Source organism: Nerophis ophidion, linkage group LG28 (assembly GCF_033978795.1).
Source record: "Nerophis ophidion isolate RoL-2023_Sa linkage group LG28, RoL_Noph_v1.0, whole genome shotgun sequence".
Lineage (NCBI taxonomy): Eukaryota > Metazoa > Chordata > Actinopteri > Syngnathiformes > Syngnathidae > Nerophis > Nerophis ophidion.
The window spans coordinates 13930553-13947712 of record NC_084638.1 but is presented as its reverse complement, the minus strand read 5'-3'; the positions used below and the strand labels follow the sequence as shown (position 1 = coordinate 13947712).

Sequence of the window (17160 nt, the reverse complement as noted above, 5' to 3'; positions counted from 1 at the left end):
TCACAACCATCAGTGTAAACGGTATGGCTGTTGACCAAGTATGCATATATATATATATATATATATATATATATATATATATATATATATATATATATATATATATATATATATATATATATATATCCATCCATCCATCAATTTTCTATTGCTTATTCCCTTAGGGATCACGGGGGTCGCTGGTGCCTATCTCAGCTACAATCAGGCGGGAGGCGGCGTACACCCTGGACAAGTCGCCCCTCGTCGCAGGGCCAACACAGATAGACAGACAACATTCACACTCACATTCACACACTAGGGCCAATTTAGTGTTGCCATTCAACCTATCCCCAGGTGCATGTCTTTGGAAAATGGAGGAAGCCGGAGTACCCGGAGGGAACCCATGCATTCCCGGGGGGAGAACCTGCAAACTCCACACAGAAAGATCCCGAGCCTGGGATTGAACCCAAGACTGCAGGACCTTCGTATTGTGAGGCAGACGCACTTCCACCGTATATATATATATATATATATATATATATATATATATATATATATATATATATATATATATATATATATATATATATATATATATATATATATATATATATATATATATATATATATATATATATATATATATATATATATATATATATATATATATATATATATATATGTATATATATATATATATATATATATATATATATATATATGTATATATATATATATATATATATATATGTATATATATATATATATATGTATATATATATATATATACATATATATATATATATATACATATATATATATATATATACACATATATATATATACATATATATATATATATATACATATATATATATATATACATATATATATATATATACATATATATATATATATACATATATATATATATATACATATATATATATATACATATATATATATATATATATATATATATATATATATATATATATATATATATATATATATATATATATATATATATATATATATATATACAGTGTGTGTGTGTTGCTTTTTGATACAGTACTGATTGAGGGATCGAAGGTCATGGGCATTCAATGTTACATGCAGTGGGGCGGCATAGCTCGTTTGGTAGAGTGGCCGTGCCAGCAACTTGAGGGTTCAAGGTTCGATTCCCGCTTTCGCCATCCTAGTCACTGTCGTTGTGTCCTTGGGCAAGACACTTTACACACCTGCTCCCAGTGCCACCCACACTGGTTTAAATGGAACTTAGATATTGGGTTTCACTATGTAAAGCGCTTTGAGTCACTAGAGAAAAGCGCTATATAAATATAATTCACAATTCACATTTCTCCAGATTCTCTGAACCTTTTGATGATACTACAGACCGTTGATGGTCAAATCCCTAAATTCTTTGAAATGTTGTTCTAAAACCATTGGACAATTTGCTCACGCGTTTGTTCACAAAGTGGTGACCCTCGCTCCATCCTTGTTTGTGAATGACAGAGTGACTGACTCATGGAAGCTGTTCCCAATTAGCCTGTTCATCTGCGAGATGCTCCAAATAAGTGTTTGATGAGCATTCCTCAACTTTCTCAGCCTTTTTTTTAAAGATGTTGCAGGCATCAAATTCAAAATTCAATCAATCAATCAATCAATATTTACTTATACAGCCCTAAATCACTAGTGTCTCAAAGGGCTGCACAAACCAATACGACATCCTCGGTAGGCCCACATAAGGGCAAGGAAAACTCACACCGAGTGGGACGTCGGTGACAATGATGACTATGAGAACCTTGGAGAGGAGGAAAGCAATGGATGTCGAGCGGGTCTAACATGATACTGTGAAAGTTCAATCCATAATGGATCCAACACAGTCGCGAGAGTCCAGTCCAAAGCGGATCCAACACAGCAGCGAGAGTCCCGTTCACAGCGGAGCCAGCAGGAAACCATCCCAAGCGGAGGCGGATCAGCAGCGCAGAGATGTCCCCAGCCGATACACAGGCTAGCAGTACATGGCCACCGGATCGGACCGGACCCCCTCCACAAGGGAGAGTGGGACATAGGAGAAAAAGAAAAGAAACGGCAGATCAACTGGTCTAAAAAGGGAGTCTATTTAAAGGCTAGAGTATACAAATGAGTTTTAAGGTGAGACTTAAATGCTTCTACTGAGGTGGCATCTCGAACTGTTACCGGGAGGGCATTCCAGATTACTGGAGCCCGAACGGAAAACGCTCTATAGCCCGCAGACTTTTTTTGGGCTTTGGGAATCACTAATAAGCCGGAGTCCTTTGAACGCAGATTTCTTGCCGGGACATATGGTACAATACAATCGGCAAGATAGGATGGAGATAGACCGTGTAATATTTTATACGTAAGTAGTAAAACCTTAAAGTCACATCTTAAGTGCACAGGAAGCCAGTGCAGGTGAGCCAGTACAGGCGTAATGTGATCAAACTTTCTTGTTCTTGTCAAAAGTCTAGCAGCCGCATTTTGTACCAACTGTAATCTTTTAATGCTAGACATGGGGAGACCCGAAAATAATATGTTACAGTAATCGAGACGAGACGTAACAAACGCATGGATAATGATCTCAGCGTCTTTAGTGGACAGAACTGAGCGAATTTTAGCGATATTACGGAGATGAAAGAAGGCCGTTTTAGTAACGTTTTTAATGTGTGCCTCAAAGGAGAGAGTTGGGTCGAAGATAATACCCAGATTCTGTACCGTGTCGCCTTGTTTAATTGTTTGGTTGTCAAATGTTAGAGTTGTATCATTAAATAGAGGTCGGTGTCTAGTAGGACCGATAATCAGCATTTCCGTTTTTTTGCCGTTGAGTTGCAAAAAGTTAGCGGACATCCATTGTTTAATTTCATTAAAATTAGCTAATACTTGCAAAAAATAACTACGTTTTCCAGTTCGAATGTTAAATAGTGTGTCTTTGCAGTCTATTCAATTGAATATAAGTTGAAAAGTATTGTATTCTGTTTTTTATTTAGCATTTATTTACACAACGTGCCAACTTCACTGGATGAATGAATCCTCACCTTGATGGCCTGTTCCTCATCCTTGAGGAAATTCTCCATCAGCGCAGCTTTCTCCTTCTCGCTCAAGGCGTTCTGGGTCACAGCTTTCAGCATCCCCTCAAATTCAACATTCTGGGCCACACTCTGTTCCAGTCTACACTCACACATTTAAAAAAAAAAAAAAAAAAAAGAAGCAATTTGTGTTTACATTGTGGAGCTTCAACATGTGACTGACCTGATTTTGTTTTTCTGGATCTCGTCCTTCAGCCTGCAGATGTTGGACTTCACAGACTCCACCGTGGACGCTGTTCTATCCAGAGAGGTTTTACAAGTTTTTAGCTGCAGACACAACACAACAACCAAGTTGAAAAGTCTTTGGTGACTCCTGGGAGAATTTGCTGAGAGAGTATAACCTCATCCTGCATGGCCACCCGGTTCTTTTCCTGCTCCTTCAAGTCCAGCCGCAGTTTTGCAGCATGTCGATTGGTTGCTGTTAACCTTTTCTCTTTGTCCTTGTTGTCAGCCATCTGCAAGTCCTCGAGCCGCTTCATTTCTGTCAGGGAGTCGTTCCTTTCCCGCATGGTCTGGTTGGTCTGGGACAGCTTCTACAAAACCCAAAACCAGTGAAATTGGCACGTTGTCCATCCACCTATTTTTCTACCGCTTGTCCTGTTCGGGGTCGCTGCATTCGGGCGGAAGGCGGTGTACACTCTGGACATGTCGCCACCTCATTGCAGATTGGGACGGTGTGTAAATGGTAAATAAAAACAGATTAAAATGTTTTGCAAATACTTTTCAACTTATATTCAATTGAAATGACTGCAAAGACAAGATACTTGATGAGAAACTTTGTCCTTTTTCGCAAATATTAGCTGATTTGGAATTTGATGCCTGTAATATGTTTCAAAAAAGCTGGCACAAATGGCAAAAAAGATCGAGAAAGTTGAGGAATGCTCGTCAAACACTTATTTGGAACATCCCACAGGTGAACAGGTTCATTGGGAACAGGCGGGTGCCATGATTGGGTATAAAATCAGCTTCAATGACATGTCGAGTCATTCACAAACAAGGATGGGGTGAGCGTCACCACTTTGTGAACAAATGTGTGAGCAAATTGTCCAACAGTTCAAAAACAACATTTGTCAACCAATGTAGGGATTTCACCATCTACAATCCGTAATATCATCAAAAGGTTCAGAGAATCTGGAGAAATCACTGCATGCAAGCAGCATGCCTGTGACCTTTTGATCCCGCAAGCGACATGAGTGTGTAAAGGATATCACCACATGGGCTCAGGAAAACTTCAGAAAACCACTGTCAGTAACAACAGTTGGTCGCTACATCTGTAAGTGCAAATTAAGACTCTACTATGCAAAACGAAAGCCATTTATCAACAACACCCAGAAACACCGCTGGCTTCACTGGGCCCAATCTCATCCGAGATCCATTCATCCCTTTTTTTTACCGCTTGTCCCTTTTGGGATCACGGTGGGTGCTGTAGCCTATGCCAGCTGCACATGGGCGGAAAGCGGGGTACATGCTGGACAAAACGCCACCTCGTCCAAGATGGACTGATTCAAAGTGGGAAAGTCTTCTGTGGTCTGACGAGTCCATATTTCAAAAAGTTTTTGGAAACCAAAGAGGAAAAGAACTATCTGGACTGTTTTAGGCGCAAAGTTCAAAAGCCAGCATCTATGATGGTATGGGGGTTGTATCAGAGCCCGAGGCATGGGTAACTACCCCATTAATGCTAAATGCGTGAGCAAATTGTCCAGCAGTTCAAAAACAACATTTGTCAACCAACTATTGCAAGGAATGTAGGGATTTCACCATCTACAATCCGTAATATCATCAAAAGTTTCAGAGAATCTGGAAAAATCACTGCATGCAGGCAGCATGACTGTGACCTTTTGATCCCGCAAGCGACATGAGTGTGTAAAGGATATCCCCACATTGGCTCAGGAACACTTCAGAAAAGATGATGATGATGATGATGGATTAGATTTACATCGCGCTTTTCTATTGTTAGATACTCAAAGCGCTCACAGAGAAGTGGGAACCCATTTCATTCACACCTGGTGGTGGTAAGCTACATCTGTAGCCACAGCTGCCCTGGGGTAGACTGACGGAAGCGTGGCTGCATATTTGCACCTACGGCCCCTCCGACCACCACCAATCATTTATTCATCATTCATTCACCAGTGTGAGCGGCACCGGGGGCAAAGGTGAAGTGTCCTGCCCAAGGACACAAGGGCAGCGATAATGGATGTCAATCGGTGGGAAGCGAACCTTCAACCCTCAGGTTTCTGGCACGGCCGCTCTACCCACTACGCCATGGCGCCCCTACAAAACCACTGTCAGTAACAACAGTTGGTCGCTACATCTGTAAGTGGAAGTTAAGACTCTACTATGCAAAACGAAAGCCATTTATCAACAACACCCAGAAACACCGCCGGCTACACTGGGCCCAATCTCATCCGATATCCGTTCATCCATTTTTTTTACTGCTTGTCCCTTTTGGAAATGCGGTGAGTGCTGTCGCCTATCCCAGCTGCACATGGGCGGAAGGCGAGGTACACGCTGGACAAGTAGTCACCTCATCCAAGATGGACTGATTCAAAGTGGAAAAGTGTTTTGTGGTCTGACGAGTCTATATTTCAAAAACATTTTTGGGAACCAAAGAGGAAAAGAACCATCTGGACTGCTCTACACACGTTGTGTTCATATTGTGTTTTTTGCTTACCTGGGCATATTGTTGTATGTCAGCATCTCTTTGCTTCATCTGTCGGATGGTGTTTTCCCACTGGTGGAGGATCTGCTCGGTTTGCAGATGAGCCTGCTGCAAATTCTCTGCTGTCTTGTCTAGAGCGATCTGAAAGAGAAAAACATACAAAATACAAATTTCCTTGCTTATTTTTTCTTGTATTATTTTTAGTTTACCATATTTTCCGGACTATAGAGCGCACCGGATTATAAGGCGCACTGCCGATGAGCGGTTTCATTCACAAGGGGGTCATATTATTTTTGTTTTTTTCTAAATAAATGAAAAATAACTTCCTTGTGGTCTACATAACATGCAATAGTGGTTCTTTGGTCAAAAATTGTGGGCAGTCTTATTCACGTGGCTCACGTTCAGCAGCGTCTTTTCGCCGTCATCTTTGATGTAGCGGTGTAGCGTGCAAGGACGGGAGTGGAAGAAGTGTGAAAAGATCCCGCTAACTGTTTTAATAATATTCAGACTTTACGTAAATCAATAAAGTCCTACCTGAAAGTCGGAGGGGTGCGGTGACCGCCAGTGTCTCTGAGAGAATTAAGCCAATTGACGAGCCAAGATGACAGCTGCTGCAGGAGGACGCTAACTCCGCACAAGTCACCGGTAAGAGCCGACACTAGTGCAACGACACCGGAAATGTGTCCCGTGAAGAAAAGTCTCACCGGAACTCTCTAATAACTAAAGATCCTTGGGTGAATAATATAAACTCACTACACCGGTATGTTTTAGCGCTTTCATGGCGAGTTTACTGCCAGATATGAGTAAGAACTTTACACTACTTTATATTCAAAATGGCAACAGCGGAGGATGAATGTCCCATAACAGGAAGTTAGAGAAAAAGTAGAAGCTTATCGACTACGGTGTCGGCACGTGTACAAATTTTCAGGATTTATGCAGATCCCAAATACATATCAGCAGGTGCAAGAAGGAAGAAAACTTGCTTTTTCTTATACACACACCATAATAATACTCGTACGTTGATGCAGAGGCTTCATAGCTTACCAAGACATTTTGATACATTTTTAATGTTCTATATTTTCAATGAAACATATACAATTTTGGTGTTGTTTACTTGAGTCATATTGGAGTCTACACACATCTCTTATGTGTGACTGCCATCTACTGGTCACACGTATCATTTCACCATGTACCAAATAAAATAGCTACGAGGTTGGTAAGCACAACCAAAAATGTTCCGTACATTAGGCGCACCGTGTTATAAGGAACAATGTCGAGTTTTGAGAAAAGGAAAGGATTTTAAGTGTGTCTAATAGTCCGAAAAATACGGTATTTTAAATCAGGGGATCTTAAACGCCTACTGAAACCCACTACTACCGACCACGCAGTCTGATGGTTTATATATCAATTATGAAATTTTAAAATTGCAACACATGCCAAAACGGCCGGTTTAGTTGACTAAATTACAATTTTAAATTTCCCGCGGAGTTTCTTGTTGAAAACGTCGCGGAACGACGACGCGTGTTTGTGACGTTATTGGTTGAGCGGACATTTTTAGCCCAGCACCACTTACGGCTAAAAGTCGTCTCTTTTCATCGCATAATTACACAGTATTTTGGACATCTGTGTTGCTGAATCTTCTGCAATTTGTTCAATTAATAATGGAGACGTCAAAGAAGAATGCTGTTGGTGGAAAGCGGTGGATTGCAGCTGCCTTTAGCAACTGAAACACAGTCGGTGTTTCTTTGTTTGTTGTGAAGCTTTAGCGAACATGTTTCTCTACCACATGTCAACCAGCAAGTTTTTGGATGAGAAAATTGGGATATTAAGTCGGCTCTTACCGGAGACTTGTGCGGAGTTAGCGTCCTGCTGCAGCAGCTGTCATCTCTGCTCGTCAATTGGCTTAATTCTCTCAGAGACACTGGCGGTCACCGCACCCCTCCGACTTTCAGGTATGACTTTATAATCTCACTAAAACACTAGTAACACAATAAGCAAATAAGGGATTTTCCAGAATTATCCAAGTAAATATGTCTAATAACATCTGAATCGCTCCCACTGCACTCGCCTTTTTTTCTTCTAGTGCTTCACTCTAACTTTCCTCATCCACGAATCTTTCATCCTCGCTCAAAACTAATGGGGAAATTGTCGCTTTCTCAGTCAGAATCGCTCGAGCTGCAGGTGTCTATGGTTGTAATCAATGTGCGGATGTGAGGAGCCCTCACACCGGTGACGTAACGCGCACATCGGCTTCTACTTCCGGTACAGGCAAGGCTTTTTTATGAGCGACCAAAAGTTGCAAAGTTTATCGTTGATGTTCTCTACTAAATCCTTTCAGCAAAAATATGGTAATATCACAAAATTATCAAGTATGACACATAGAATGGGTTTAAATAAGAAAATCTCATTTCAGTAGGCCTTTAACCTCTTTGACCTCGAAGTCCAACTTTTTTACGTCAGAGGTGGGCACACTCAAACATTGACACCGAATTAGTGGTCTTACTCTTGATTTTAATCATATTCAATAATGATATCTCACCTACTTACAGTTTAAAAAGATAAACCTTGTCAAATGAAATAAAAGCATGTGTTAATCACACCATTTATTATCAAGGCTTAGGTCAGCCTGATTACAAAATTGGATAAATCAAATACACTGCAAAAGAAGGGATTCATAAAACTGATGAAAAATAAACTTGCATACAATTATGCAGTGCTAATAAATATCCAACTTAATTAATGATAAATAAGAACAATCTACATTTTACTTAAATAAACTGTCAATAGAATTAAAGGGCTAAAGAAATAAATGAAAATATTTTTTGCGCTTAAGAAAGTTTTCTATGACTTAAGCTCCAGACTTTTTCTGTTCCTTCGATATTTTCAGTACTGCCACAAGTGGTAGTGAAGTGCGATACGAATGGTTGCTATCGGCGATACCAATGCGATACCAAAATTGTGTGCAAATGCATCTAATGTGTCTGCTAAAATGTAAAAAGTTACGTATTTCAAATAACTAGATAGACTAAGGAATATAGGTTTTTTTGGTATCATTTTTTTATTAGTAGTATTATTATTGTTATTATTATATTTATTTGTATTTGTATTATTTATTTCAAACTCTGAAGTATTTTGAGCTCGTGAATACCATACCATACCAACTTTATTTATAAATCCCTTTAAAAACAACCACAGTTGAAAAACAAAGGGCTGTACACCACACAGAAATAAGGGCAAAGGACAGACTAAAAAAAACATTGAAGTAGCAAATACAAATTACTTTAAGAACAATTTGCTAGATAAAAAGCAGTTGAAAAGTTAAAAACAGTTAAAAAAGTTAAAAACAGTTTAAAGTCTCATGCTGGGTTACAAGCCAGTTAATAAAAATGGGTTTTAAGAAGGGTCTTGAAAATAGCCAAAGAAGGGGCCTGTCTCACATGGAGAGGAAGATCGTTCCAGAGTTTGGGACCCGCAACAGAGAAGGCTCTGTCCCCTCTGAGCTTGCGCTTTGATTTGGGTAACTCCAGGATCAGCTGATCAGCTGACCTGAGGAACCGGATGGGGGCACAGAGGTGGAGCAGCTCAGAGAGGTAAGGCGGGACAAAACCATGTAAGGATTTAAAAAAGAGTAAGATCATTTTAAAATGGACTCTAAAAGACACAGGCAGTTCGTGGAGGGAGGCTAAAACAGGAGTAATGTGCTCTCTTCTTCTTGTGTTGGCTAAAAGTCGGGAAGCTGCATTTTGGGCCAGCTGCAGACGTGAGAGAGAAGATTGATCAACACCAAAATACAAAGAGTTACAGTAATCCAGCCGAGATGTAATAAAGGTTCGTCTATGTTTTAGTTTTTTCCTCTGCATTTGTCTGTTTCCTCTGTTTAGTATTTCCTGTCCTTAGTTCCTGTCTAGTGCTCTTATTTTGTCAGCTTCCTGTCTTGTTGCCTGAGTGCTGTGTTCCTCCTCAGCTGCGGCTGATTGGCACCTGGCCACACCTGTCGCCAATAAGCCCGCTCCTATTTGTACCTGCCTTGTGTTGTGTCTGTTGCCGGATCATTGTATTGTCATGTGTATTGTCGTCGCCACATGTCGCTCTTGTCGTGTCGTTTTGTTACAGCTACTACCTGTCATGCTACATTTTGTCCTAGTCGTCGTAGCGGTAAGCTGTTTCTGTTAGCATTAGCCATTTCCACTTTTTCCTGTTTGCCACCCGCTAGCTTCCACCCTAGGTCATTTTTTGTTTCTTGCTAGCTAAAGACCCTTAGTTTGTTATTCCGCCCATGTGCGCGCTTTTTGTTTGTACCCTTTGTTTGTTCTAGTTCTAGTATTTTAAATTAAAACCATGTTTTCCCGTTCAATGCCTGCCTCCTTCTCTGCATCCTGGGGTTCGACGTCAAATAACTGTGACAATAGGCATGGATTACTGTCTCAAACTGTTGCCTAGAAAGAAGGTTTTTAACCTTAGCAGCTGACGTAAATAAACAAAAAGTGTGCCAATCTGACGGTCCAATTTAAAATCACTGTCAATACGAAAGCCCAGGTTGGTGACCATGGGCTTAATGTGCAAAGTCAAGGGGCCAAAGTCAACAGGGGAGTTGGGGGGCTCACAGGTACCACTGGGTCCAAACACTATCACTTCTGTCTTCTTTTCATTGAAATTTAAGAAGTTTAGCGCCATCCAGGCCTTGATATCTTCAAGCCAAGCAAGTAGTGGCTGCATTGAAGAGATATGGTTTCTCTTTAACGGAAAATAGATTTGTGTGTCATCGGCATAAGAATGAAAAAAATATATTGCTTTCTTAGGATTGAGCACGGAGGAAGTAAATACATAGAAAAGAGCAGTGGTCCTAAAACTGAGCCTTGTGGGACCCCACATGTCAATGGAGCAACCGAGGATTCAAAACCAGCAACATTTGCAGAGAAAGTCCTGTTAGTCAAACATGACTTCAGCCAACTCAAAGCAGTACCACAGATGCACACTTGATGCTGTAGGCGGCTAATTAAAACATTACGGTCCACCTAAAACTGTTGCTCTCAGGATGTCATTAAAAACCCTTCGTAATGCTGACTCGGTACTATGGAGGGGGTTTAAAACCAGATTGAATGACTTCAGTCCTCTAAAAAAAAGTGATTAAATGGGTAAAAACAATCTTCTCCAAGATCTTTGAGAGGAAAGGCAGCTTAGAAATGGGTCTAAAATGGGCTAAAGCTGAACCGTCAAGACCAGGTTTCTTTAAAAGCTGTTGAACCACGGCGGTAGGAACTACACCAGAAAAACAGACCGCTATTTAAAATATTTAGGACAGACTGCCCTATGCAAGAAAACACTTCTTTGAAAAATGTAGGGAGGGACAGCATCTTGGGGGGAACCTGAGGGCTTCATATGATTCGTTAATTCTTCTAACTGCCGCGGAGTCACTCGCTCAAACTGATTAAAAACAGCAGAGTAGTTAAACGGGACAGAAGGGTCAGAAGTCGGAAAAGAAATGACAGCCATTGTTGTGGCAATCCTATCAATAAAATAGTCTAAAAAGGCATTGCACAATTCAGAGGAGGGTTCCAAGCATGTAGGCCAGGGGCGTCAAACTCAAATACAGAGTGGGCCAAAATTTAAAACCGAACAAAGCCGCGGGCCGAGGTTGAACAAATTAACCTTTTAATAGGGACCCAAACAAGTTTTGCATTGAATATTGAACAAGCAAGGCTTATATAACTTTATAGTGACTTGCAAAATCCAGTTTCAAATAATAACAATTAAAAAATATCAATGGCATATCAAATAACATTTAAATAAAAATTTAATGCCTATTTTCGGCGGTGGGGTTGAGGTGGACGGGGTTTGGTGATAGCGGGGGGTGTATATTGTAGCGTCCCGCAAGAGTTGGTGCTGCAAGGCGTTCTGGGTATTTGTTCTGTTGTGTTCATGTTGTGTTACGGTGAGGATGTTCTCCCAAAATATGTCATTCTTGTTTGGTGTGGGTTCACAGTGTGGCGCATATTTGTAACAGTGTTAAAGTTATTTATGTGGCCAACCTCAGTGTGACCTGTATGGCTGTTGACCAAGTTACGGTGCGGATGTTCTCCCGAAATGTGTCAATCTTGTTTGGTGTGGGTTCACAGTGTGGCGGATATTTGTAACAGTGTTAAAGTTGTTTATACGGCCACCCTCAGTGTGAACTGTATGGCTGTTGACCAAGTATGCATTGCATTCACTTGTGTGTGTGTATAAGCCGCATAGAGTATGTGACTGGGCCGACACGCTGTTTGTATAGAGGAAAAGCGGACGTGGAGACAGATTGTAGAGAACGTCAAAGTCAGTGCCTTTAAAGCCCACTCCAAATATTGTTGTCCGGGATGAAATTCGGCAAGGGCACTGAACTTCGGGAGTCTCCCGGGAAAATCGAGAGGGTTGGCAAGTAAGAGTGTTAGCGGTGAATGCAGTGTTACAGCAGCGGGCCACCTCTAATGTTAATTTGATATTGCCTCAAGGGCCAAAAGTGAAATTGCATGGCGGGCCAAAATTTGGCCCGCGGGCCAGAGTTTGACACCCATGATGTAGGCTGAGGGGCATTTAGAACAGAGTCAATGGTTTTGAATAAAATGGCGAAAGAATTTATTTGTCTCTTAATATGTGTAAACCAGGGGTCTTATTCCACAGCCATACAGATCACACTGATGGTTGTGATATAAAACAATTTTAACACTCTTACTAATATGCGCCACACTCTGTGAACCCACACCAAACAAGAATAACAAACACATTTCGGGAGAACATCGGCTCTGTAACACATTATAAACGCAACATAAGAATTACCCAGAATTCCAATGCATCCATGACTCTTGGCTATATTATACACCCCGCTACCACCAACCCCCCACCCCGCCCCCTCTCTGTGCATCAGTTGAGGTGGGCGGACTTGGGGGCGCGTGTATAATATAGCCAAGAGTCATTGATGCATTGGAATTCTAGGTAATTTTTATGTTGCGTTTATAATGTGTTACAGAGCCAATGTTCTCCAGAAATGTGTTTGTTATTCTTGTTTGGTGTGGGTTCACAGAGTGTGGCGCATATTAGTAAGAGTTTTAAAGTTGTTTATATCACAACCATCAGTGTAAACGGTATGGCTGTTGACCAAGTATGCATATATATATATATATATATATATATATATATATATATATATATATATATCCATCCATCAATTTTCTATCGCTTATTCCCTTAGGGATCGCGGGGGTCGCTGATTCCTATCTCAGCTACAATCAGGCGAAAGGCGGCGTACACCCTGGACAAGTCGCCCCCTCATCGCAGGGCCAACACAGATAGACAGACAACATTCACACTCACATTCACACACTATGGCCAATTTAGTGTTGCCAATCAACCTATCCCCAGGTGCATGTCTTTGGAAGTGGAAGGAAGCCGGAGTACCCGGAGGGAACTCACGCATTCCCGGGGGAGAACATGCAAACTCCACACAGAAAGATCCCGAGCCTGGGATTGAACCCAAGACTGCAGGACCTTCGTATTGTGAGGGTCGAAACCATTGGAGGCAATAATGTTTGCCAAATGTTGTCATTTTTTCTCTTTTACTGGGCTCTGATATCGATGCCGACAGTCCTTTAAAATCTGGAGTGACACCTGAAGCTTGTCCTTCTTCCACCTGCGTTCAGCTTTTGCGGCACTCGCGTCTGATCGCAGGGGTTCTCTCATTAAACCAGGGTCCTGATTTAGTTTTGGCCACTACTACCGACCACGCAGTCTGATAGTTTATACATCAATGATGAAATATTAACATTGCAACACATGCCGATACGGCCGGTTTAGTTTACTAAATTACAATTTTAAGTTTCCCGTGGAGTTTCATGTTGAAAACGTGGCGGAAAATCACACGCATGTGTTTGTGACGTTTCAGGTTGGAGGGGACGTACTAGCTGAGCACCACTTACGGCTAAAAGTCGTCTCTTTTCATCGCATAATTACACAGTAATTTGGACATCTGTGTTCCTGAATCTTTTGCCATTTGTTCAATTAAAAATGGAGACTATAAAGAAGAATGCTGTTGGTGGATTGCAGCTGCCTTTAGCACCGAAACACAGCCGGTGTTTCTTTGTTTGTTGTGAAGCTTTAACACAGAGCGATCAAGCGAACATGTTTCTCTACGTCAACCAGCATGTTTTTGGATGGGAACATTGTGATATATATCTTATTCGTCCTCCTGCAGTAACTGTCAAAAAAAGGCAGCTGTGAGCTTGGCTCCTCGGCTTCTCTCTGAGACACTGGCGTGTTCACCGCAGCCATCCGACCTCGAGGTATGTCTTTATCAATCAATCAATCAATCAATGTTTATTTATATAGCCCCAAATCACAAATGTCTCAAAGGACTGGACAAATCATTACGACTACAACATCCTCGGAAGAACCCACAAAAGGGCAAGGAAAACTCACACCCAGTGGGCAGGGAGAATTCACATCCAGTGGGACGCCAGTGACAATGCTGACTATGAGAAACCTTGGAGAGGACCTCAGATGTGGGCAACCCCCCCCCTCTAGGGGACCGAAAGCAATGGATGTCGAGCGGGTCTAACATGATACTGTGAAAGTTCAATCCATAGTGGCTCCAACACAGCCGCGAGAGTTCAGTTCAAGCGGATCCAAGACAGCAGCGAGAGTCCCGTCCACAGGAGACCATCCCAAGCGGAGGCGGATTAGCAGCGTAGAGATGTCCCCAACCGATACAGGCGAGCGGTCCATCCTGGGTCCCGACGAGCGGTCCATCCTGGGTCTCGACTCTGGACAGCCAGTACTTCATCCATGGTCATCGGACCGGACCCCCTCCACAAGGGAGGGGGGGACATAGGAGAAAGAAAAGAAGCGGCAGATCAACTGGTCTAAAAAGGAGGTCTATTTAAAGGCTAGAGTATACAGATGAGTTTTAAGGTGAGACTTAAATGCTTCTACTGAGGTAGCATCTCGAACTGTTACCGGGAGGGCATTCCAGAGTACTGGAGCCCGAACGGAAAACGCTCTATAGCCCGCAGACTTTTTTTGGGCTCTAGGAATCACTAATAAGCCGGAGTCTTTTGAACGTAGATTTCTTGCCGGGACATATGGTACAATACAATCGGCAAGATAGGCTCACTAAAACACTAATAAAACAATAAGCAGATAAGGGATCTTCCAGAATGATCTTAGTAAATGTGTCTAATTACATCTGAAACGCTCACACTGCCGCCGTCCAGAGCCGTCGCTTTTTATTTAATTTTTTTCATTTTAATTTTTTCTAGTCCTTCACTATCAATATCCTCATCCATGAATCTTTCATCCTCGCTCAAATTAATGGCGAAATTGTCGCTTTCTCGGTCCGAATGGCTCTTACTGCTGGTGGCTCACATTAGAAACAATGTGAGGATATGAGGAGCTTTCACGCCAAATTTCTTCTCCCTCTGCAATGTTTGTTTGTATTGGCGTCACAGGAAAATGGACGGCTGGATTTACAGAGAGCGAAAATCGGGCACTTTAAAGCCTTTTTTCGGGATATTCCATGATGGGTAAAATTTTGAAAAAAAATCTCTGAAAAATAAAATAAGACACTGGGAACTGATTTTTATTGGTTTTAACCCTTCTGAAATTGTGATAATGTTCCCCTTTAAGTAAAATATCAACATTTTGATTTGAAAATCAATATTGGAGCAGATATTCCAGTATCGATCCGCACATCACTACCAAGTGATGGAAAAGTGTTTTACAACCAAGGCCCATACAGCTGAGATTTTTTCGTGGCCCTCTCGGGGGTACATTGGGCTCCTGCCCTATGGTTGAGAAGCACCGCTTTAAATTGCACCGAAGCGCCACACGTCTCAATCGGGAACGCCGAAGCTTTGCATTGTTACCTGTGCGGACAAATTCTCTGTCATTTCCTTGTCGAGTTCTTTGCGCTTCTTGTTGACCTCCGTTGTCATTCTCTCCATGGCCAGAGTGAGGGACTGCGGGACAACACATCGCACAAATACATACAAAATAGTACAAGTAACATGATGAATACAACTGTACATGACATTCTCAAATGATGCCGTGATAAATTGTGATTTGGGTGTGCCACAAGGCTCTATTTCGGGCCCTCTGCTTTTCAGTGTATACCGTATTTTTCGGAGTATAAGTCGCTCTGGAGCATGGGTGTCAAACTCTGGCCCGCCATGTAATTTAATTTGGCCCTTGAGGCAATATCAATTTAGCATTAGAGCTGGCCCGCCGCTGTAACACAGCATTCACCGCTAATACTCATACTTGCCAACCCTCCTAATTTTCCCGGTAGACTCCCGAAGTTCAGTGCCCCTCCCGAAATTCTCCCGGGGCAACCATTCTCCCGAATTTCTACCGATTTCCACCTGGACAACTATATTGGGGACGTGCATTTAAGGCACTGCCTTTAGCGTTCTCTACAACCTGTCGTCACGTCCGCTTTTCCTCCATACTAACAGCCTGTCACATAATATTTGTGGCTTCAACACACACGCACAAGAGAATGCAAGGCACACTTGGTCAACAGCCATACAGGTCACACTGAGGGTGGCCGTATAAACAACTTTAGCACTGTTACAAATATGCGGCACACAGTGAACCCACACCAAACAAGAATGACAAACACATTTCGAGTGAACATCCGCACCGTAACACAACAGAACAAATACCCAGAAACCCTTGCAGCACTAACTCTTCCGGGAAACTTCCAGCAAACTGACCAATAGTTAATGTTTTATTCATGCATTTTCTCTTGCTACTTCAAGGCTTGAATGTTTGGTTCATTCATTATTGTTATTTTATTTTCAAATGTATTATTAGCCTGTGGAAAAAATTGGATATTTACCTCAGAAGATTGCAAATAGAAAAAAAGGCATAACATTTTAATTTTAATTTTTTTTGATATGCCATTGATATTTTTTTAATTATTATTATTTGAAACTGGATTTTGCATGTCACTAAAGTTATATAAGCCTTGCTTGTTCAATATTTAATGCAAAACTTGTTTGGGTCCCTATTAAAAGGTTCATTAGTTCAACCTTGGCCCGTGGCTTTGTTCCGTTTAAAATTTTGGCCCACTCTGTATTTGAGTTTGACACCCCTGCTCTGGAGTATAAGTCGCACCTACTGAAAATGCATAATAAAGAAGGAAAAAAACATATATAAGTCGCGCTGGAGTATAAGTCGCATTTTTGGGGGAAATGTATTTGATAAAATCCAACACCAAGAATAGACATTCGAAAGGCAATTTAAAATAAATAAAGAATAGTGAACAACAGGCTGAATAAGTGTACGTTATATGACGCATAAATAACCAACTGAGAAGGTTCCTGGTATGTTAATGTAACATATTATGGTAAGAGTCATTCAAATAACTATAACAAATAGAACATGCTA

General features: G+C 41.4%; 1 protein-coding gene across 1 annotated transcript in view; it reads right to left on the bottom strand.

Annotated features, from left to right (window-relative positions):
• Positions 1 to 17160, bottom strand: part of ccdc39 (coiled-coil domain containing 39) — a 57523-nt gene that overhangs the window by 27806 nt on the left and 12557 nt on the right. Inside the window, exons 5-9 of the mRNA XM_061890335.1 lie at positions 15636 to 15728; positions 5758 to 5886; positions 3428 to 3619; positions 3250 to 3353; positions 3036 to 3168 (exon numbers count right to left, since the gene is read on the bottom strand). Coding sequence (XP_061746319.1) covers positions 3036 to 3168; positions 3250 to 3353; positions 3428 to 3619; positions 5758 to 5886; positions 15636 to 15728 — 651 coding nt within the window. The remainder of the gene's footprint in view (positions 1 to 3035; positions 3169 to 3249; positions 3354 to 3427; positions 3620 to 5757; positions 5887 to 15635; positions 15729 to 17160) is intronic.